The sequence below is a fragment of the Leptonychotes weddellii genome, chromosome 7 (assembly GCF_054177405.1).
Source record: "Leptonychotes weddellii isolate Sample4059 chromosome 7, ASM5417740v2, whole genome shotgun sequence".
NCBI lineage: Eukaryota > Metazoa > Chordata > Mammalia > Carnivora > Phocidae > Leptonychotes > Leptonychotes weddellii.
Genome location: NC_138375.1, coordinates 110,271,536 through 110,292,759, shown reverse-complemented (window position 1 = coordinate 110,292,759; position 21,224 = coordinate 110,271,536). Strand labels below are relative to the sequence as shown.

Here is a 21,224-nt window from a genome sequence, read left to right as displayed (position 1 = left end):
AATTTTCATCTCTTCTTATAGGTTCTGGCCAAATCCTCCTCCCATCCTCAAGGTTAGCCCATGAGGGGACTATCCTCGGTTTGAGGTATATTGTAGAAGGGGAAAGGCTAGTCATATTATAGTTTCAAGCCAAACAAAAAGGAGTAGTTAGTATACTTGATTCTATCCCACTGTTCAAGACCTTTGGACCCCATTGTAAACCCAGGAAGTGGCAAATAAGCCTGTAGAAAAACAGCTTCTGAACATCTTGTTCCCTAGCCCTAGATCGCTTCTACCAAGAAGTGTCGTTGGTTATGACATCTTCCCAGTGGACCCTGTCCTGGGGTGAGGGGCTCTGATAACACTGTATTTTCTATTCATCCTTAAAGACTTGTCACCATTTGTCATCAGGCAGATTCTTCACCTCTACTCTATTCTGTAGCAAATGAGTGAGAGAAAGATGATTTTAAGTATCCAGAACTTATGTGTATTAAGACCACTTCCAATCTAAGACCTAATTTGGAAAACCGGATCATGAATCTCACCACCAGACTGCCAACCTGTTTTGATTACTTTCACCTCCTGTTTTATCTTCATGCTATTGGTAAAAGTCCAAGTAGCTTGTCTGGTAGCAAAGACCTGATATTCCCTTATAGGCTTAATCATATCTCTGGGGTTGGAGCCTGGGCATAGGTCTTTTTCTTTTCTTTCTCTTTTTTTCTTTTTTGTGTGCTTGTCTGTTTTAAGCTCCCATATTCTAATGGGTAATCTGTGTTGAGTCTCTGATTTAAACTCTCGGTCCCTCATCCAGATTGCATGCATGATGTATCTGGCTTTCTAAGGCCAACAACCTATCTCTAGTTCCCCAGCCCTTAGCGCACACAGCACCTCAAGAAAAGTTTTATAGTAGTAGTAGTATTTATTTTTAAAAAAAGGCCACAGTATTATAGTAGTATAATATATAGTATATAGTAGTAACTACTGCTGTCATTTTGTAGTAGAAATTAACAGAAAGGTGACCTCACTTCCACAGGGATCCTTCTTGAAAACTTTTGACACTTCTCAGTCTCTCTTGGTGAATCCTCTTCCTCCACTACCTCTTAAATAAATGTTGATGTGCTCAGGCCTCTTCGTAGGCTATATCTTCTGTCCAGATGATCTCATCCCTTACTCTTGGATTTCACTCCACCCAGATCTGAAGCACTAGCCCAGATTTCTCCCCCTGAGCTTCAGACCTATGTATCTAGCTGCTTACTGTGCTGTTCCATCTCAGCATTCCACAGATACTATACATTCCCCAATATAAGATATGCTTCTCTTGTTTTCCCTGTTATATTAGGGAGTACTACTATGACCAAGACTTTTTTTTTTTCCTCTACCAAGACTTTCAAGTCAGAAGACTGGAAATTATCCTAGCTTAGCTCCCTCTCTCTCAACCCCACCCTTCATCAGTCACCTTCTCTTTCCCCTTCTGTGTATGGGGATCCTGACCACTTCTCTCCATCCTCATAGCCACTGCCCTTTGGTCCACCCCATTTCACTATGCTAGAATCTTCACCTTCAGTCTCACTGTCCTCCATCTTATTCCTCACTCCCCCCAACCAAACTTACCTCAAAAACGGAGTTGTGATAGACAGCTCCCCACAATCTGCTCCCAAGCCTTACCCTCCAGCACTGTCAGGACCCTTCTTCTAGGTATACACCACTTTGTAAGAGGTTCAGAAACATTTGGAACAATAAAATATAAATATCCTTGTTACTCTAAGGACCTGCAGACCTAAGGGACTGCATCATCTGGGATCTTATGAAAAACTTAGAATCTCAGGTCCCACCCTAAACTTACCATATCAAAATCCTCATTTACAAGACCTCCAGGTGATTTATGTGCACATTGAAATTTGAGAAGCACTGAGTTATAAAACAATTTTTAATGAGTGGAGAAATCAGAGCTATGGGAAAATCTGATGAAGTCAGAACTGAAGTAACATTAATACTGTTAAATGCATGAAGTCTGGTGGTCTGCACTTAATGGGGGTGGGTAGTAATACTGATTCTGAGGAAATCGGAAGACAACTTGATCAAATCAAGATTTCTAGTATATGTAGGTACTGGGCTTAATACTTTCTCTTCCACCACCTCTCTCCTGCCTCCTTTCATATCACAGTGCCTACATCAAAAAATGCCCTAAGGCCTGATCTTCCTTTCCAGGGGGCTAAAGATCAAGCCCTCTTCACCACCTTCCTTAGTTTCCTGAGGTTAGTTAGCTGTGGCAGCAAGATCAAAGAGCAGGCCTCTCTTATCCCCCAACATCTATTCATTATTCGGTCCAGGTATCACTTCTTCCAAAAAGGCCACCCTCCCTCCCTGACCTTCCCCTTCCTGCTGTGCACCAGGCCATAGGGCCACTTTTTACCCTGTACTGTAATTGATTAATGGGAGGCAGTCCCCAGCTGTGCTGATTCCAGGCTTTGGAATCAGATACTCTCAGGTCTGAATCCCAGCTCCCCCTCCTACAAGATAAGACTTTGAGCCAGTGACTTAACCTCTCTGGGCTTTCCTTTCCTCACCTGTAAAATGTGGCTAATAATAGTACTTTACTGTCCACAACCGTTGAGAGAAATGGGTGAATTAACACATGGCAGTAATGTGTGCCATACCTCACGGAGCCCCGGCGCCCGGTTTAAACAGTAAATAGCTGAGCGGCTGCAGCGCTCAGAGTCAGGCTGGCCAGTGTTGAGCTAGGAGGAACTGGAGGCCTGTGCGGGGCGCAGGACTCCTTTCACCTTTCGACTAGTCGGGCTTGCCCCCTCGCGAGTAAGGCGGGGCCGTCGGATTGAGTGACGGCTCGTGGCCCGCCCCGGGCGTGACGTCGTCCTGGTGTTGTTGCTGCGGCTGCACGTGGTCCACTGAGTCGCTTCAGAGTTAGCTGCGCTCCGCGTCCTGGGCACCAGCCGCTTGCCTTCCTGCTCGTCCCGCTCGCTATGTCCACATCCACGAGCTGCCCGATTCCCGGGGGCAGGGACCGGCTGCCCGACTGCTACAGCACCACGCCGGGGGGCACGCTATACGCCACGACCCCGGGAGGTCAGCGGGCCGGGCTGGGGGTGCGCGGGCATTGGGCAGGCCAGCGCGTGCGTCCTGCCGCGGGGCGGGAGTGGGGAGGTGCAGGCCTTGGAATCTGTCCGCAGGCCCTTTTGCAGGTTGTAGCTTTTGCAGGGGGTGGGGGATGTTTGAAACTGAAGCCCAGTTCCCTGAAACCTCAAAGTAATGCACGACGGCTTAAAGCCTAGCTTCCGGGTGACTGTGAGCTGAAATCCTCGCTGTGGCCTGGTTCTGGATGCCTTGGTCACCGGCCCCTCCCGACTTTGCCGCCTGGGATTAGGAGCCGAAGCCCCAGCAGTGCGTGGCCTCAGCAGGAAGCACCAGGTCTTACAAAGCGGCTAGAGCAGGACTCAGGCAGTTGGAGCCAGGAGCTTTGGGTATCTGCGGCTGGCTGGCTGGCTGGCTGACTGGCTGGCTGGCTGGCTGGCTGGCTGGCTGGCGGCTGTTTGGTTGGGCTGATTGCCTGGGATCTTGAGCTGCTGGGCTCCCGACCCTGGGTTTCCTGCCACGTGGAGCAGAGGGGAGGGGCAAGAACAGGGTAGGGCCCTTTGAGGACAGAACTGGGGCCAAGTTGCTGTAGGGTGGGGCTGAGCCTGATAGGACTTGGGAGGGGTCAGGATAAGAACAGTCTGTCCCTGTGTTTCGCGGGGAAAGCCCCTGTCCAGAGGAACACAATTTCTCCCTGCAGGGTATCAGGATCCAGGGGGCAGCGGGGGTGAAACTCCTCTTTACATCTGCTACTTGGCTTCCTGAGCTCACTGCCTGAAGGACTAACGTCTCCCACCCCCAACCAAAGTAGGGAAGTCCCAGAGCCAGCAGAGCCAGACGAGAACAGTCCGAAGTACCTGAGTTCTCCAAGTTTTGTGCTCCTAGAACTGAGACCTGAAGCTTTCCTAAACCAGAAGCCCCTGCCTGGAGCAGCTGGGATGCCCCCCCTTGCTTTATGGCACTTAGCCACATCTTGGTTGGACCTGGAAGTCTTTAAGAGCTCTGAAGGCTCGTCAGCTGAGGTCCCAGCTGGGCTGCAGAGCAGCAGCCCTTTAATACATGAGGAAGTGTGAGTCCCAGGTCCCTAACAGGCCTGTGTGTGACACTCCCTTACAGCTCTGTACCCAGGCTCCAGCCTCTTAACTGGTCCCTACCCCTTGACAGGCACCAGGATCATCTACGACCGAAAGTTCCTGCTGGAGTGCAAGAACTCACCCATTGCTCGGACGCCCCCCTGCTGCCTCCCTCAGATTCCCGGGGTCACAACTCCTCCAACAGCCCCACCCTCCAAGCTGGAGGAGCTGAAGGAGCAGAAGGAGACAGAGGAAGAGATACCCGGTAAGGAAAGCAGGGCCTAAAATTAAATGCTTTGAGTCCAAATGCCCCTGTTAAGTAGAGTGGGGGTTTAATGCTGAGAGGGTTTTCTGCACTGATGCTAAGCTTTCTGAGCTTGTGGCCCAGCCCAGCAACCAGTCCTCCTGCCTTCTCTTTCTCCAGATGACGCACAATTTGAAATGGACATCTAATCCAGTGCAGATGATCCTGTGTGGAATTAGAGGAATCCCTCATACCGCTGCTGCCATCACCTCTTCCTGGTGTATTCCAGACACCAGGTGGCCTCATATAATCTGGAAGGGAGTGACTTGTTGATTTGGGGCCTCCCTTAGTTCTGAGGCAGCTAGACCAGGGATAGGAGTGGGCAACTTGCCAAGCCCTTAGCTCTACTCTCCCTTTGGTCTGTAGGTACTCCTCCCAACCCCCAGCCCTCCACCATCAGGGGCTGAGGCTGGGACTGAGGGGTGGAGTTATGTCACTGTCTGATCGCTTAGTAAAAATTCAAAGAATGCTTTGACTCGGGTGTTCTCAACACTGACCTTCCTCTCTCAGCCACACAGCCAAGGGCCCCAGCAGATCTGGTTAGGATCAGAGGTCCCAGGTCCCCTCCCAGCTGTCATTGGGCTGCAGTTAGAGCCTAAGCCAGGCTACGGGGGCAGGCTACAGGAGCCGCCAAACCATAAACAGCAGTAGCCTGACCCCTGCCAAGGGCCATTCCAGCCTTTCGAGGAGGCAGCCTTCCTGGAATTGGGCCTCTCTGGCAGTCCCTCCCTGCCTATTCCAAAGCAGGAAAAAAGAGGCACTGCCTTAGAGTTTAACTTTCTCCACTCTCTCCCCATGCCTTTTCTGCCTCCCACCTGTAAGTATCATCCCCTATTCCAACACTGAAAACCTATATTCTCCCCTCTCCGTTTGATTTGAATCTCTCTGGCCCCTTCCACCTGGCTCTCTTGTCCTCAGAGGGTTAGAAGAGACTTTAGGGCCAAAAATGAGGTAGCAGCTCTTTTGGTGAGTCAGACAGAGTCATGATCCTACCCCTAACCGACCGACCCCCAGCCCCCCAAAAAGTCATGATCCCGTATCTCAGCAATCTAGTCTTTTTCTCCTTCAATTTACACCGCTGTGTTCTAATCTCTATAGCACTGTGTATCTCAGAGGTGACAGTGCTAACAGGGCGGTCTCCTTTTCTTGAGGGAAAAATCTCCCCTGCTATTTAAACCTCTGTTCTTATGCTGAAACGAAATTATCCAAAAATAGAGCTACTCAGCCCAGCAAGGAATGTGTGTTTCCATCTATTTGGGGGGAAAGTGGCAGGCAGTAATTGGTCATGCCTAGCAAAGCCATTCATGATGAAAGGAAGAAGAGAGGTTTGTAGGGTACACAGGGAGCAAGGCAGTCAAGGACACCACAAGCAACTAGTTTGGCACAAGAAAGGCTTCTCTCTCCTACCCAGGGCCCACTATTAAGATGTTTTTATTGAAATGATATGTTATGGGTAACAGGTGACTTCCCTGTGGCCCAGGTGGCTGACACCTCTTCCCCCAGAGATGGGTAGATAGGCGAAGGATCCCAAGGAGGCAGACAGTCTCCCAGATGGTAAGAGGGAGCCAGGTGAGAGAAGGCCAAGGCATAGGAAATGGTGTGAGTCGGGATCCCACGGGATTATGGAACTTCTTGGACGCCTGGTACCGTCTGGTTCTCCTCAGCTGTGGCTGTAGATTTCTCTTCATTGGACTGTTCCTCTGAAGACAGATTCCTCTTTTCTGCAATTAATCTTTTAACTCCCACCATCCACTGACTGACCTCAGTCACATGGTCAACCATGAGTGAGCGGTGGATGTCATCTGCTGCATCCCACTGGTGACTTGAAAGCTCTGAGGAAAGAGAGGAGGTAAACAAGCAGCTTGGGGCAAAAGACCTAGCTCTCAGTCCTCTGATCCCAGCCAGCCAGAATCTCGGCATCTCTTCCAGCTGAGCCATCCATGACAAGTTGAGGGAGCTAGGCTAGACAAAGGACCTACCCATACCTTGCACCAGCAGGACCATCCTCTTCTTCACAGGCACTGACAGCTTCCCTCCAGCCCACTGTTCCCGCAGCAGACCCAGGCGGCGGCTGATGTCATCACATACTTGCTTCTGAGAGACAGAAGCCCCCTCCAAGTCAGTGCTGCTAGCCCAACAGGAGCAGGGGAAAGGCAACACCAAATAGGAAGTGGACCTGCTTTCTCTGGCCCAGAGAAACGCTTAAGAGTTCTGGGTAGAGGCCCCACTGAGAGTCTGACAAAACTTATGGATCTCCTCCCAAGAGAAATGCATATATGGCTAGAATTTTACAATTTCCAGAGTTTCTCAGATCCTCGGAAACTCATTCTGGAGTGCTAATTTACAAGTAAGAAAACGAAGGACCGCAGTCCTTTTATCCCCCCACTGGTGTGCCAGGGCTTATTACCTTTGTGTGGCCACGGCAGTCCTCCAGTGCCTCTTCCAAAGGTTTGAGCACATCTTCCAGAAGAGTTTCAGATTCGAAGACTGGGAAATTGGTCGGCCCCACACTGGAGGCAGGATGACTTCCCGCAGGTGGGGGCCTGGAAGCCTTATCTGAAGGAGGTGGAGGCCCCACTGGGGGAGGCCCAGGAGAAGTCTGTGAGGTGGGGACTGAAAAGGTAAAGTGGGATCAAGCAAACATGGCTAAAACAGGTAAAAAGCTCAATTCTAACTTCATCCCTTCTAGAAGGCTACTCTCTGGGACAACTCGTTCACTCAAAAATGTATATTTATGAAGTCTCTACCATGTGCCAGACAATGTGTAAGGCATGAGAGACAGAGTAGTAAACCAGATGGATTAGGTTCCTGACCTCAGAGCAGAAATCCTAGGGAAAGAAAACACACACACACACACACACACACACACACAAGAAAATTACCAAATTATGTTGCATGCTACAAAGAAAACGTGATGTAATAAAGAGGAATAGTAGGGGCGCCTGGGTGTGTGGCTCAGTTAAGCCTTGGACTCTTGATTTCGGCTTAAGTCATGATCTCATGGTTGTGAGATGGAGCCCCGAGTCAGGCTCCTCGCTCAGCATGGAGGCAGCTTGCTTGAGATTCTCTCTTCCTTTCCCTCTGTCCCTCCCCCCACTCATGCACACTCTAGCGCTGCTCTCTCTCAAAATAAATAAAATCTTTTCAAAAGGGGGGTATAGTACAAGGAACCACCCAGACTGAGTGTTCAAGGAAGGCCTTCTGAGGTGACTTCTAAGTTTATCCTTGCTTACCCACTACGTGGCATTTGGCAGGTTACCCTTAACCCCTGAGCTTGGGTTCCTTTTTTATAAAATGGGGATACCATGGTAGTAGCACTTAGTTCACAGGATTGCAGTGATGATTAAGTAAGAATATAGGTGCAACTGCTAGATTACTGTGTAACAAAAAGTGTTCACAAAGTTAATAGCTAATGGATGAGGTAGCTGCAGCCACAAAGAATCATGTACTGGGCAGAGGTAAGGGCAGTGCCTAAGAGCCGGGTAAGTCCTGACTTGTTCAAGTTCCACAAACCAGCCCTGCATGGCTGGAAATTATTAACGCTGAAGAAAGCAGTATTAGCTATCTCTGGAGAAGCAAGCAGGAGTCCAGACCGTATAGGGCTTTGGAGGCGTTTGGTCTTGAGCCTAATGTTAATGGTAAGCCACTGCAGGTTTATAAAAGCAGGGGATGATGTAACTAGACTTGTTTTTTAAGACATTCACTCGGTATGGTCTGTGAAAAATAGATGAGAATAGGTCAAGAATGGTGGCATGGACAACAGCTGGGAAGTTAATGGAGTAGTCCAGGAAGGAGAATCCTGGCGTGAACTAGAGAGCAGATGAGGGGAAATGGAGTGGTCTGAGATTTATTTAGGAGGAGGGAGCAACAGGACTTTGTGGATTGGGAGAGAGGAGTCAAGGATGACTCTCGGTTTTTGCCTGTAGTAATGGGATGGTCGAAAGCACTATGGAAAAAAAGATAAAAGTCAATTGACTTCTAGGCATCAACACTGACATGGATGATTAATTTATCTTATAGACTGGCCTCTCAGTTTCTTAAGCTCCTCGTCTCCAATGATGATTTTTCCTACCCTTCCTCAGCCTCTCACTCCTCTCTGCCTTGTTCTCAACAACACTGTGCCATCTCCAAAACCTGACCACCTCTCCTATCCTTCCAGCCCAATCAATCAGATTTCATGCATTAAAATCACTCCCTTATAAGGGCGCCTGGGTGGCTCAGTTGGTTAAGCGACTGCCTTCAGCTCAGGTCATGATCCCGGAGTCCTGGGATCGAGTCCCACATTGGGCTCCCGGCTCAGCGGGGAGCCTGCTTCTCCCTCTGACCCTCTCCCCTCTCATGCTGTTTCTCTCTCGCTCGCTCTCTGATGAATAAATAAATAAAATCTTTAAAAAAAAAAAATCACTCCCTTATAGACACTCTTACCTCACTTTATCCCCTCCCACTGTCCCACTTTCCTGGTAAACCCAACTTGCCCGCACTTGTTAGGAGGAAAAAGAGAACCATGCTGTTGAGTTACACTTTAAATTCATGGGTACAAATATTAAAAGGTATCCAACACTATCTGGAGTTCCTATCCTTTGCCTCACTTTTCCATTCTTCAGAACTCTTCCCATATTTTCTCCCTGAATTTTTCTATCTTCTCCCCCTACTTTTCCTTTCCCTGCATTCTACATCCAACACTAACTCATATTTCACTGAGAAAAGGGAGGTCATTAAACAGGAACTTTCTCCTCTCACCACCAGTTCTACTAATCTGCCTGTACCTGTGGCCACTTTCCTTCCTCTGATAGATGAAAGTTTCCTGCTCCTATCAGAGGCCATCTTTCCAGCTATACTAATGCCAGCCTCTTGTCTTCTCTAGGTTTCTCTCCTGCAGTTATCCTGTTTTCCTGCCCACCAGTTCTCCCACTAGAGAATCATCCCATCAGCATACAAACATGCTCTAGTGTTTACCATCTCAAAAACAAAAATCCTCCCTTATCTCACATTCCATCCTTAGGCACAGCCTCATTTCTCTCTGTCTCACAGCAGAATTTCTTGAATGAGCTATAGTCTATAGTTAGTCTCTCTACTTCTTTTTACATTCTCTCCTCAGCCCATCCAGCTGGGTTTCCACTCTCATCACAAACTGCTTCTGTGGTAACCAGTGTCTTAATTCAGTTTGACAAATCCCATGGTCCCTTTTCTCAATCTGTCCTGACCTCTCAGCATCATCCATCATGGTTGAGTCAAAATTTTACTGACTAAATTTTACTTTTCTTCTTGCTACTTTAGCTATTTCTCAAGCCCCTTTAGTAATTCCTTTTCTACTCAACCTTGAAATGCTAGAGAGCCTTGGGGCTCCATCTTGGACCCTCTTTAGGCCTCTATCCACACATTCTTTTTAAGTAACCTCATTCGAGCCCACACCAAACACCATCCATACCATCATGACTCATTTCTGTAATTCTGGCCTAGACCTCTCCCTATAGTAGCAGCCCAAATTTAACACGTCCAAGACGAAGCTTGCTTTTCCCCTCCCCCCAAACCTTTATTGCCCCCCATCCCCTGGTTTCCCATATCTGTGAACAATATCAGCCAGTACCTCAAGCGAAAAGTTTAAGTTATATTGATTCTTCTTTCTCTCACCTAAATCTATTCCTACTGACTTCCTCAGTAACGTATGCCATATCTATCCAATTCCTGCTACCGCTATACTCTCACTCTTGTCCAAATCGTTAGATCTTGCCCATGTTACCGAAATAGCCTCTTAATTTGCCTTTCCACATCTTCGCTAAAATCTGTTTTCCATACAGCAGGCACAGTGATCTTTTTTAAGATGTACATCAGTCAGTGTTTCTCAAGCTGGGGAGATTTTGCCCCCAGGGGCAAATGTCTGGAGGTGCTTTTGGCTGTCACAACTGAGTGAATGCTACTGGCCTCCAGTGGGTAGAAACCAGGAATGCTACAAACATCCTACAAAGTACAGGACAGTCCCGCACAACAAAGAATTATCTGGCCCAAAATGTCAGTCGTGCCAAGGTTAAGAGACCCTGGTTTGTGGGGCACTTGGGTGGCTCAGTCATTTAAGCATCGAATCTTGATTTTGGTTCATGTCATGATCTGAGGGTCGTGAGACTGAGCCCCGCATCAGCTTCTCCCTGCTTGGGACTCTCTCGCTCCCTCTGCCCCTCCCCCACTCACCCTTTCTTTTAAAAAAATAATAATTTAAAAACCCTGGTTTGTGTCATTTCTCTGCAGTGCTGAGTGTGGATAACTTAGGGGTGTTGAAAGAGCTAAATCTGAGCCTCTTTTGGGGGGCCATAGCTCCAGCTGTTCGCACAGGACATGCTCAGAAGTAAAGGTGTCCCTCCCTCTACTTTAAACTTCTCAGTGGCTTCCAACTTTACCCAGACAAAAATACAAACTCCTTATCCTGGTTTATAAAACCCACTATGATCTGGCCCCTGCCTACTTCTCAGATTTTAATTTCTCTACCTAAGCCACTATGCTCTAGCCATTAGGTATTCCCTCAGTCTCTGAATTTGCCAAACTTGTTCTCAGGGCCTTTGCACTGTTTCCAGCATGTGGAATGCTCTCACACCTGATCTTTGCTTGGCTAGATCTTAACCATTCAGCTTAAACTTAGCTCCTCAGCCACCTAACTTAGTTACAAAGTCACTCTTGCATTACCCTGTTTCTTCTGCAGAGCCCTTACCACTACTTAGTCTATCTCCAAAGCTAAAGTGTAGCCTAGCTTTGGAGATAGACATGAAAACAGAAACCTTTTTTGTCTTGTTCACTGCTGTCTAGCTTGTCCTCAAGCAGTGTCTGGCTCGGAGATGCTCAGTAGATAACACTGGATGAATGAATGAATGACCACATTAAGTCTGGATGCTTATCATAGAACCAAGTGAAGATGTAGCACAAGACAAATGAATATATCGCTATGGTATTCAAGTTGGAAATAAAATGTGGAAACAATTTAAGAATAAAAACTATAAAAAAAAACAACATAGGTCTGGATGAGCTCACCTACAGTGAAAGCAAAGAGAGATTCTATTGAAACTTACCATTTATTGACATAAATGTCAGTAGAGAAGGAGCCCCGAAAAGGGCCTGCCCTGTGCCCCTTTATGGAGCTCAACCTCTCAGACCTCAGAGGGGCACAAAAAGGGCCCTCGGGCCAAGTTTATCCCTGGCACCGCCCTCTCGGCCGGTCTCCGCGCACAGGGCCCCCACGCACCTCTGGGGGAGCCATCCTGGGGAGCGGCGACCCTCTTGGTGAGCGGCGTGCGCTTGGGTCCCCCAGCCAGTGCCTGCAGCCCGTAGGAGAACTGCGGCGGGTCGTTCCAGCCACGCTCCTTGTTGCCTGCGGAAGTGAGGGGACATGTGAAGCGAGCCCCGGAGAGACGACGGCTCCACCCCTCCCCGTGCAGTAGCTGCCTTCAGCTTGGGTAGGGGGACGACCCAGCGCCCCTAGGCCGCCGGCCGCGCTCACCCGGCTTCACGTACAGCTCCGCCATCTCCACTTCCGCAAGGCAGGCAGCACAGCGCGTCACTTCCGGGGCGGCCGTACACCCGAGCGGGTCGGGGCCGCCCCCGGGCCGGCCGGTTGCCAGGAGCCCTCTACGTTGAAAGGCTGTTCAGAAATGCCGGGAGCCACTGTGGGAACGCTGCCCCAGCTCCCTGAGGTACTCGAAATCTCCAGCTAATAAAACATCGGGGCCCTGCTCACAAGGCACTAAAGGGGCCTGTTTTCCAAGAGGCGGCGCTCTAGGAGCCCTAATCCCCTGTAGGTTCAAACTCTTGTCACAGTTGCTCTCAGGAGTAAGTTTTAACCACCAGAAACTCCTTCCTCACAAATGTCCGTGTGTGATCTAACCAGCTGGAATTCTAGAACCTCACCTCTGTCTACTGCCCTGCACATTTATACTCCCTAGGCTCAGTAACTAGTATTCACTTTCCTTCAGTACTTAGGTCAGGTTAAGTATCTTACTGGAGCCTCCACAACCCTGAGATTTCCTAGTTGTACTATGTATTATCTACCTTATTTAATGCTTGTTCATCTCCCCTTCTGAAGGTGGAACCATATTTTATGTCCCCACTGTCTAGCACAGACCTTAGAAAATACATTTGTTGAAAGAATGAAGTCAGATTTCTGCCACACCCATGTCCTCATGTGACTACAGGCAGCCAACACCAAGCAGAGACACAGACACTCACCTCACGCAGGTGTTAACCCCCAACCCTGTCCCAGGCCCAATATACTCACACCCAGTGAGGTCACTGAGGGATTTTTATTTGTACTGATTTTGCTATAAAGTGTTGCTGAGGTAGAGCCAACTGTCCAGGGCTGGACAGGGGCAAGGAACACAGGGACCCAGGGAAAGGGCAGCCAGGGGCCTGGGTTGTGGTGCAGGGCCTCTCAGTCATCCCTATAAATATTTAATAAACCGGGCAATAAACAGAGGGTAGGCAAGAGCCGGAGGGGCAGGCAGAGAAGGCTTCAAGGAGTGAGAGGCTACAGGCCCCTGGAGAATGAAGGGGTATAGAGTTGGGCATGGACCCAGAGCCTCCTTACCCAGTCCTCCTGGATTAACTTAGGGCATATGGAGCAGAGAGGGTTTCAGACGGAAGGTATCAAGAAAAGAGAAGACACCCCGCTTTCGAGGGGCTGCCCCTGCACCCCCAACCCCTCCTTTGAGCAGGGGGAGCGGGAGGGGACCTCCTGGGGAGTCCACGGAGCTGGTCCGCTTGAGCCGCAGGCGAGCACGGGCCTGGGCACCCCAGGCCTTGCCTCGAGCTGCAGAGGCCACAAGACACTTCTGGTACTGAACCTAGGGAAAAGGGGAATGTGAGGATCCAGCTCCTTTCTGCCCCTGGACTCCCTGAAAGCTTCTGCAGAAGAGGCAACTGGCCATGGCTTCAGTCTGCTATGAATGAGGCTGGTAGTCGGCCCCATCTGGAGCCCCTACAGCATTCCCAGGGAGCTCAATAACAAAAACAGAAAATCTGACATTTACTGAGCATTTAAGGAGGGCTGGACACTGTGCTAAGTGCTTCCCATAATTTAACTTAATTCAAAGTTATTTATCAGGCGTTATTACCATTTTGCAAATGAAGAAATTTTGGTTCAGAGAGAATATACGTAACTTGCCCAAGGTCACCTAGGCAAAAAATGATAGAACTGGAGTTCAGACTTACCCATAATGTATCCTAAGTGATCTTCCTGACCCACAAACTTAAACTCACTGCTCAAAACCTTTCAATGGCTCAAAGTGACTTGGGACAAAATAAACTCATGACCACAATCTCTAAGTTCTTCCATGACCTGATGTTTTTTCTGCCCCCATCTCTCACTTCATCCACCCCTCCAGATACACTAGATTCTTTTAGATACCCTAATCCACCAGTATTGCTCTCATCTTCACAGCTGGGCGTCCTTGTATTTGGCACACCTTCTGTCCCATTCCCCTTTACCAAACTTCTTCCTTGAACCTTCAATTCTCAGCTTCCTATCACCTCTTTCAGGTGGCCTTCTGGAATGGGCTATCTCCATCATCCTGTGGTGTACAACTCCCTTCTGGTCTGTCTCTGATCTAACCTGAGTGTTGTGTGAGGGCAAAGTCTGTGCCTTCTCTACCAGTGAATTCCCAGGATCCAGTATGGTGCCCGGGACCCTGTAGGCACTCATGTTTGTTAAGGAAAGAGTAAGCTGAATTCATAGAGTGCAAGCATCCCACATTCCAATGTGCACAGATGCCAGGAAATAACCTAAACGAGAGAAACAGGAGAAATAGTGCCCACCCTACCACGAACAGCCCCTACACAATTCAACTGAATGTTGAAATTTATATGTGTGGACCCAGTATCAGAGCTTCTGATATTTTAAGAGAAACAGGAATAGCAATTAATAACATGAAATATTCTGGCTTTAAATATTAGCAACTAACTTGAACTTATTAAAAACAGCATGAGGGCCAAATAAAAGAGTAGTTTACTATAGTCAGCCCTGGGATTACTGGTTTGTGATTTCTGGAGGGTGCCAATCCTGAGCCCCAGTCACCAGTACAGAGCAGCTGCAGGGCAACCCCACCCACCCATCCCCACCCGTAACTCACCATGCAAGCAGCCTGCACAGCTTCAGAGAGTCCCCCTGCATGGGGCTGGCACCAGAAGGCTGCACACTGGAAGCTCTGACGGCCCAGGTCAGCAATGAGGCCAAAGGTGTGAGGGTCACGGCCAACCCCAATAAAGGTCACAAGGCGCACAGGGCACTGCCATAGTGGTTCCTCCTCTGCACCAGCTTCTGCCTGCCCACACCAGGCCTGGTCACTAGAGGACTGGGCACTGGCTGGACCCAGTGAGCTCTTCCAATAGCAAGCAATGAGCCCCTGAGCATCCCTCCCACCCCTCCACAGCCCCCACCTTCACCTTCTTCTGGTACCTGAATGGGATGTGCAGTCATTAGAGAGTCAGTCACACTGAGCATGGCAGGGACCCAGGTATCCTGGTCCCCCCGGGTGGTGAGGGTACCAATGGCCTCATTCAGCACGTCCATGCCTGGGGGGACATGCCCACCATAGTGTCGCCCAGATGTAAAGAAAAAAGGGATCTGCGGGGAGTGTCTAGGCCCCTCTCACGGACTTGGGATTCAGAGAGATGGCAATAGAAGGGCTGGGGCTGGGCTTAGAATCCTGAGTTGGGAAGGATGGCACACCGTAGGCCGGACAGGGCCATGGGAGCACTCTGAGAAATGGTGGTAGACCCTACCATACCCACCTTCCCTGACCTCATGTAGCCCACCTCCTCAGCTAGCTCAGTCCTCACCCAGCTCAGTCCTCACCCATGGCTTTGTTGACTGGCAAGGTCCCCATGTACAGTGCCTCGTACTTCTGAGCAGCCTGGCTCACTGCATCCAGCAGCTCCACTGAAATGTACACGCAGCAAGTTGGCCTGAGCACTCTCTCAATGACCCCCTTACCCATCCTTCTGAGAACTGGAGCTAGTAAAAGGAAGGCCATGGATGCTCCTCCAATTCAGAGTTTGGGATCCCTGGAACCAGCACACATCAGAAGTCCCACATCTCCAGGGAAGTACTAAACAACCATGACTAAACAGCCCAAACTTTCACTAAAGTAGCCTCTTACTGCAATGCAAGACCTCCCTCCCCATACCTTGCCGTGGCAGGTCTTCGGGGGAGATGGGGTCTAGGGAGGAGCAAGGGGAATCACCACTGACACCTACTCGCTCTGACAAGATCTGAAACACAGTGCAACCAGCATGAGATAAAGGGAGAGGGTCAATACTTCCCTGACCCAACCACCTTGGAAGCTTCAGACCAGCTCCATACCCACAATTCCTGCCCCATTCTTGGCCCTTACCTGGGCACAGAGCCCATGTAGGACACTGGCGATGGCCTTGGCAGGGACATCACAGCGAAACACATGGCACTTGAGCATACAGCTGTCTTTGTCACCCGCCACAAAAGCGAAGTCCCTAGCAGGGTGAGAGATGGGGCTGGGGCAGGGGTGGAGATTGGGGTAGTGTAGAGGCTGGGTAGGAACAGGGACCTGTAGTGCCTGCAGGAGACTGGTGAGTCAGGCAAAGGACATGGTGGGGATAGAATAAGGAGGTCAGGGCTGGGGCTCAAGGCACCGGGCTGTCGCTCACCTGTCACTGTTCCGGAAGCATGTGGGAGCACAGGAGAGAATCAGCCCAGCCTCTCAGGCTCTCCCCCATCCGTCCCTGCTGAGCTGGGCCCACCCTCCCCAACCACAGCTGGACCAGGCAGGGGAGGCAGAGCTTGGGTCCATGTCAGAGAATCTGTGTCCAGGGGTTCAAGTACAGAGGATCAGCATCAGTGGGGATCACAGCCTGCAGGAGGGAGGGAGGAGCAACTCTCACTTGAAGGGGGATGTAGGGGTCCTCACCGGCCCTTGGAGCTGCCCACACCCCACACACGGATGTGCACCAGAGGCTGGCAGTGGATCAGACTGTGGTCCAGAGGATTCACCAGGCTCATGGCATCCTTCTTTAGGATCATCAGCATGTTCTGGCCCTGCCAAGGAAAGGTCAGTCCAGAGCTCAGACGAAGGTGGATGCCACGGAGAACAGGCAATTCAGCAACAACTGTCTCTGCTGGGCCCTGGGCTGAATCCCTTGAAGGGCCAGCCAGCTCACCTCACCCCAGGCACCATCTGGGGGCTGGCTGCGGCTACGGCTGCGAGTCTGGGCCAGTTGCTGGATGCAGTTATTGACTGCAATACTGCTCTTCCCTGGTACCAGATCCTCTTCGGGTACCTCTACCCAACCCAGGGAGCGGACTGCAAAGCACTGACGGGTTAGGGGAAAGGACAGGAGGGCTCTGAGTAAGTGGAGGTGGACATGGAAGTGGAACAGGAGGCAGAATAGGATGGGAGATGTTGCAGGTTCCACACACATAAACCTTCTGGTACCCACTCCCTTCACACTTCATCACTTCTTCCCAGCCCACTCCCACCCCTGACCTTTCCCTTGGAACAATCCACCACCCCACACCATTCCTTGGGCCCTCAGGCCCAAGACACTACCTTAGCCCCTGGCTCCACACTCTGGATGTAGGACTCCTCACCATACCAGGGCAGAGAGTTCCTGGAAGAGAGCCAGAGCTCGTAAGGTGACCACACTTCCTACAGAAGGGACAGTAGGGAAGCCCTGACTGCTTGATGGGCATGAGATGTGGGATAAGACCCAGAACCTAGTGCCCCAAATATAAAACCAGAGTGGGAGAGGGCCCAGGACATATTAAATGAATATAACACAGAGTGAGGTTTAAAATTCAAACAAAAATTCAGGACACAGGACATAGAATAAAAGTTGCAAACATGGAACAGGATCCAGAACTTGGACCAAAACCCCAAATTGAGACAAGACTCTCTAGAACACAGGACAGGAACCCCCACAGAAAAGAGCTTAGTACAGTGGCCAAGATCTAGAATGTGGTTTATCAGTACCCAGAATAGGAAAGAACATGTAGAAAAACACAGATCATGGAACAAGGGACAAACTTCAAAATACTAAGTCTCAAGAAATGGGACAGAGCCAAGAACCTGGGCTTGAAAGCAAAATGTGAGTCCAGCTGCATCTCTGAATATCATGGAACCCCAAGTCTTTCATTCTGCCTGGCCTATCCCTGTTACCTGCGGTCCAGTGAGCTCTCCAGGCTAGAGAAGGATCTCCCCTTGGGGGGCCGAAGTCCCCAAATCCCCTCCATCCTCTGTAGAGAGGGAACTAGGTCAGTGTGGCAGCAGGCCTAGATCCACACACAGGCTCAGACCCCCCTCCTCACACTCCACCTACCGTGCCTGGATCCTCTGCATCGCCTGTGTCCCAGGTTGGGCGCTGCCACTGGGTGCTGCCACTGGGTACATGCCAGTAGTAAGTACCTGCAGCATCTCGTATCTTCCTCCAGCCAGGGGGCAGCCCTGGCTCCCCCTCAAGACTCTGGTCCCCCCACAAGTCATCTACAGGAACATGGGATGGGGAGAGGAATCACGGGATTGGAGAGGGAAGGCATATTGGTGTGTTCAGAATAACCCTGTCAGAACCAACCTCCAGGGGCGCCTGGGTGGCTCAGTCCTTTAAGCAGCTACCTTGGGCTCAGGTCATGATCTCAGGGTCCTGGGATCAGCCCCACATGGGGCTGGCTCCCTGCTCAGCAGGGAGCCTGCTTCTCCCTTTTCCCGCTTGTGCTCTCTCTCTCTCTCAAATTAATAAATTAAAGAAAGAAAAAAAAAGAACACTCCAACCCAAAGGGACAATCCTTAGGATGGAGGTCCAGGAGGTCCTCTACAGCGCAAAGATCCAGGGATCACTTGTCCCCTGGTCCTCACCCTGAGACATACCCCGTCGACTCCCTCGTTCCCCCTCAGCTCCCCATCCTCCCATCGGGCCCCTCCGTGCACACCATCGCAGTTGACCAGAATGATGGCCAGCATGTAATCCTTGCCCAGCATAGCCCCGACCGCGTCCCCGCCGGCCTTCGCCGGCCCGCAATCTCAGCCCAGCTCGACCTCCGGAGCGGCTGCCCTCACAAACCCAGCCTCTCTGCTCTGGCCAGGCCAACGGGCGCTGCACAAATACAAGGTGGGGTAAGAGCCGAGTCCCAGGGGCGGGAAAGGACGAGCCTGAGCAGCGCCGCCCGCCGAGGGGTGGCGCGTGTAAACAGGCCTCTAGATCCCCAAGTGGGTGCACGTTTCCGTGCGTGGCTCCGGGAAAAGCGCACCGACCGACGCCAACGCCCCCGCTGACATCACGGCGCAACTCTGAGCTCATCGAGGGGCGGACGTCCAGCCAGACGAACGTGCGCAGTGCGCACATGCGCACGAGTGAGCTCATCACGTCCAGGTCGTGAGCGCGCGCGGACACGCAGCTTGTGTCGCGCCGGAGGCGTCACGTGGGAGTACCTGAGAGAAGGAGACTACCCGGGCTCCGCCGTCGGGAGAGCACCTCCACCCTTTCCAAAAATGCCCCGGAAGTGCCTTCGCCCTCAGTAAAGATGGCCGTAGCACTTAGCATGAAGGAGGCGGGGCTGCGCCTGCGCAACAAGCTCGGCGGGGAAGATGGCGGATGACAAGGTGAGTGAATGTGAGGGTTATCTGCAGTGCGGGGTGGTCTTCACACCGTTTTAGTCCTTGGGAGAGGCGATACTTGGAGCCTCTCTTGAGTAGGGGTGCCCTTTATGGGGTTTTTACTTTTGTCGGGTTTATACTCTTGTCGACTGCCTCAACACTGGGGAGTGGAGTAGCGGAGCACTACACGAGGCAAGCTGAGCCGGGCATCTCCCAGGTGTCCTCTCCCGATCCTTAATTACTGGCACACACTCAGACACACTCACACTGACATACTCCTCACTCTTGCATTCCCTAGCCCCCCGAAATTTCCCTCCTGGAAACACAATGTTTCCAAGCCACACGGACACGGACATTCTCATTCAAACTCTTCTTGCGCGCACACTGAATTTTATACTTCGAGGTGATCAGAGCCACTTAGTTCATTTACCCACACTCCTGCAGACAGCCACCCCACGCCCACCCCAGCTAGCGCATCCAGTCACACATTCTGTTTGGGAAGCCCAGGCAGAAATCAGGTTTACCCCAGAGCGTCCAGGGAAGTGCCTCAGGCCATTATTCACCATTGGTCTTAAGTTTAGCACCATCCGCACTTAGGCTTGGGGACCCAGTAGGCAAGACTGACTGGTTGCCACTTTCATGTAGCTTAATAGTCGAGTCAGTCAGCCTGATAAATCCAACTGAAGGTGTCCTAGCTGTTCCTTTTGCCTCCCTACACACTGCTTGCTATATAAAATTCTGTAAGGGTTGTCACAGATGCAGATCCCATCTGTCACCCCCTCCATGACCCCTGTGTGAATTCACTTTTTTTTTTTCAATATTTATTTATTTGACAGAGAGAGACATAGCTAGATAGGGAATACAAGCAGGGGGAGTGAGAGAGGGAGAAACAGGCTTCCTGATGAGCAGGGAGCCCGATGCGGGGCTCGATCCCAGGACCCTGGGATCATGACCTGAGCCGAAGGCAGACACTTAACGATTGAGCCACCCAGGCTCCCCTGTGAATTCACTTTTGGATGTCTTTTTTTTCGTTACCACCATCATCGCAGGAAGTTTTTATAAGAGATTTCTCATGCTCACACCCCCACCCACCCAGCCTCTGATAGACCTGAGCAGAGAATAGGGCTGCGTTAACCTGCTGGAGCCGGCTTCTTTCTTGTTCTAGGATTCTCTGCCCAAGCTTAAGGACCTGGCATTTCTCAAGAACCAGCTGGAACGCCTGCAGCAGCGTGTGGAAGACGAAGTCAGCAGTGGTGTGAGCCAGGTAAAGTTGCACCTGCCTACCACTCCCCCCGCAACCCACCGTTGGACTGCATTGACCTATACACTTTTGAATGGGTAATAGAGATTTATTCAGCAAATGGTTATTGAGGGCCAGTTCTCTGTGACCCCCAAGGAAAGTTTCCCTAAGAAAATGACACTTGAACTGGCATCTTAAATAGAAGTTAACTAGGTAAAGAGGAGAGAAGAGAACATTTCAGGCAGATGGAACAACATATGCAAAGCTCTCATGGTTGGAAGTAGCATGATGAATATGGGGAGTGACAATAATTTAGTTTGGCTACAGTAATGGGGAGCGTGATAGGAAGTGATGCTGGAAAAGCCGGCAGGGGTCAGATTCCTCAGGGACATCTCTGTAGCTTTGTGGTCGTAGGGTTCTGTGGTTGGAGTCTTCTAACCACAGGGTTCTGAGATTGTGTGATCAGGACTTCTAGGTTCTTTTTCTGCCTCTAGAACCTTGAGAGAATCTTTGGAAAGAATACTGCAGCTTTTTAGAGTAAGGAGGAGCAGGTGGTGGGATGCTCTAGGGTGAGCTTGAGTAGATCCTGGATAGAGAAGGGAGACCCTGGCTGAGTTTTCTCCTTCATTTTGCTCCACAGGATGGCTCGCTCATGTCCTCCCCATTCCTCAAGGGCTTCTTAGCCGGCTATGTGGTGGCCAAACTGAGGGCATCAGCAGTATTGGGCTTTGCTGTGGGTACCTGCACTGGCATCTACGCAGCTCAGGCATATGCCGTGCCCAATGTGGAGAAGACACTGAGGGACTATCTTCGGTCATTGCGAAAGGGGCCTGACTAGCTCTGGATCCCATGGGGGAGGAAGGATGAGCACCTCGGGCCTGCAGGGAGAGGCCTTTCAACCACAGACACCATATTTGGCTTCCCCACCTATCACCCTCTTG

At 50.7% G+C, this 21,224-nt stretch overlaps 4 protein-coding genes across 12 annotated transcripts; 2 read left to right on the top strand and 2 right to left on the bottom strand.

Annotated features, from left to right (window-relative positions):
- The first annotated feature begins 2,847 nt into the window (after nt 1-2,847).
- Nucleotides 2,848-4,921, top strand: EIF4EBP3 (eukaryotic translation initiation factor 4E binding protein 3). Its single transcript, XM_006731446.3, has 3 exons — nt 2,848-3,063; nt 4,234-4,407; nt 4,567-4,921. The coding sequence occupies exons 1-3, from the start codon at nt 2,961-2,963 to the stop codon at nt 4,593-4,595; spliced, it is 306 nt and encodes a 101-aa protein (XP_006731509.1). The 5' UTR covers nt 2,848-2,960; the 3' UTR covers nt 4,596-4,921.
- A 939-nt stretch (nt 4,922-5,860) lies between these two features.
- Nucleotides 5,861-12,063, bottom strand: SRA1 (steroid receptor RNA activator 1). The gene is made up of 5 exons (XM_006731453.3): nt 11,930-12,063; nt 11,675-11,800; nt 6,854-7,059; nt 6,432-6,540; nt 5,861-6,278 (listed from the first exon to the last, which is right to left on the bottom strand). Exons 1-5 carry the CDS (start codon nt 11,952-11,954, stop codon nt 6,067-6,069), a joined length of 678 nt encoding a protein of 225 aa, XP_006731516.1. The 5' UTR covers nt 11,955-12,063; the 3' UTR covers nt 5,861-6,066.
- APBB3 (amyloid beta precursor protein binding family B member 3) lies at nt 11,944-18,990 on the bottom strand. Of its 9 annotated transcripts, none has more exons than XM_006731458.2 (13): nt 18,380-18,691; nt 17,773-17,936; nt 17,613-17,689; nt 17,004-17,064; nt 16,615-16,767; nt 16,365-16,492; nt 16,105-16,110; nt 15,816-15,930; nt 15,609-15,693; nt 15,278-15,361; nt 14,879-14,994; nt 14,553-14,744; nt 12,710-13,268 (listed from the first exon to the last, which is right to left on the bottom strand). In XM_006731458.2, the coding sequence occupies exons 1-13, from the start codon at nt 18,426-18,428 to the stop codon at nt 13,032-13,034; spliced, it is 1,467 nt and encodes a 488-aa protein (XP_006731521.1). In that variant the 5' UTR covers nt 18,429-18,691; the 3' UTR covers nt 12,710-13,031. The 9 variants fall into 9 exon arrangements, with proteins under 9 accessions (XP_081681840.1, XP_081681839.1, XP_006731521.1 ...); XM_006731456.2 differs by having other exon boundaries at nt 15,816-15,951; nt 18,380-18,587; XM_081825714.1 differs by lacking the exons at nt 12,710-13,268; nt 16,105-16,110; nt 18,380-18,691 and adding exons at nt 11,944-12,070; nt 18,879-18,990.
- LOC102731646 (SLC35A4 upstream open reading frame protein) lies at nt 18,911-21,151 on the top strand. Its single transcript, XM_006731455.3, has 3 exons — nt 18,911-19,049; nt 20,209-20,307; nt 20,924-21,151. The coding sequence occupies exons 1-3, from the start codon at nt 19,035-19,037 to the stop codon at nt 21,119-21,121; spliced, it is 312 nt and encodes a 103-aa protein (XP_006731518.1). The 5' UTR covers nt 18,911-19,034; the 3' UTR covers nt 21,122-21,151.
- Nucleotides 21,152-21,224: the final 73 nt, after the last annotated feature.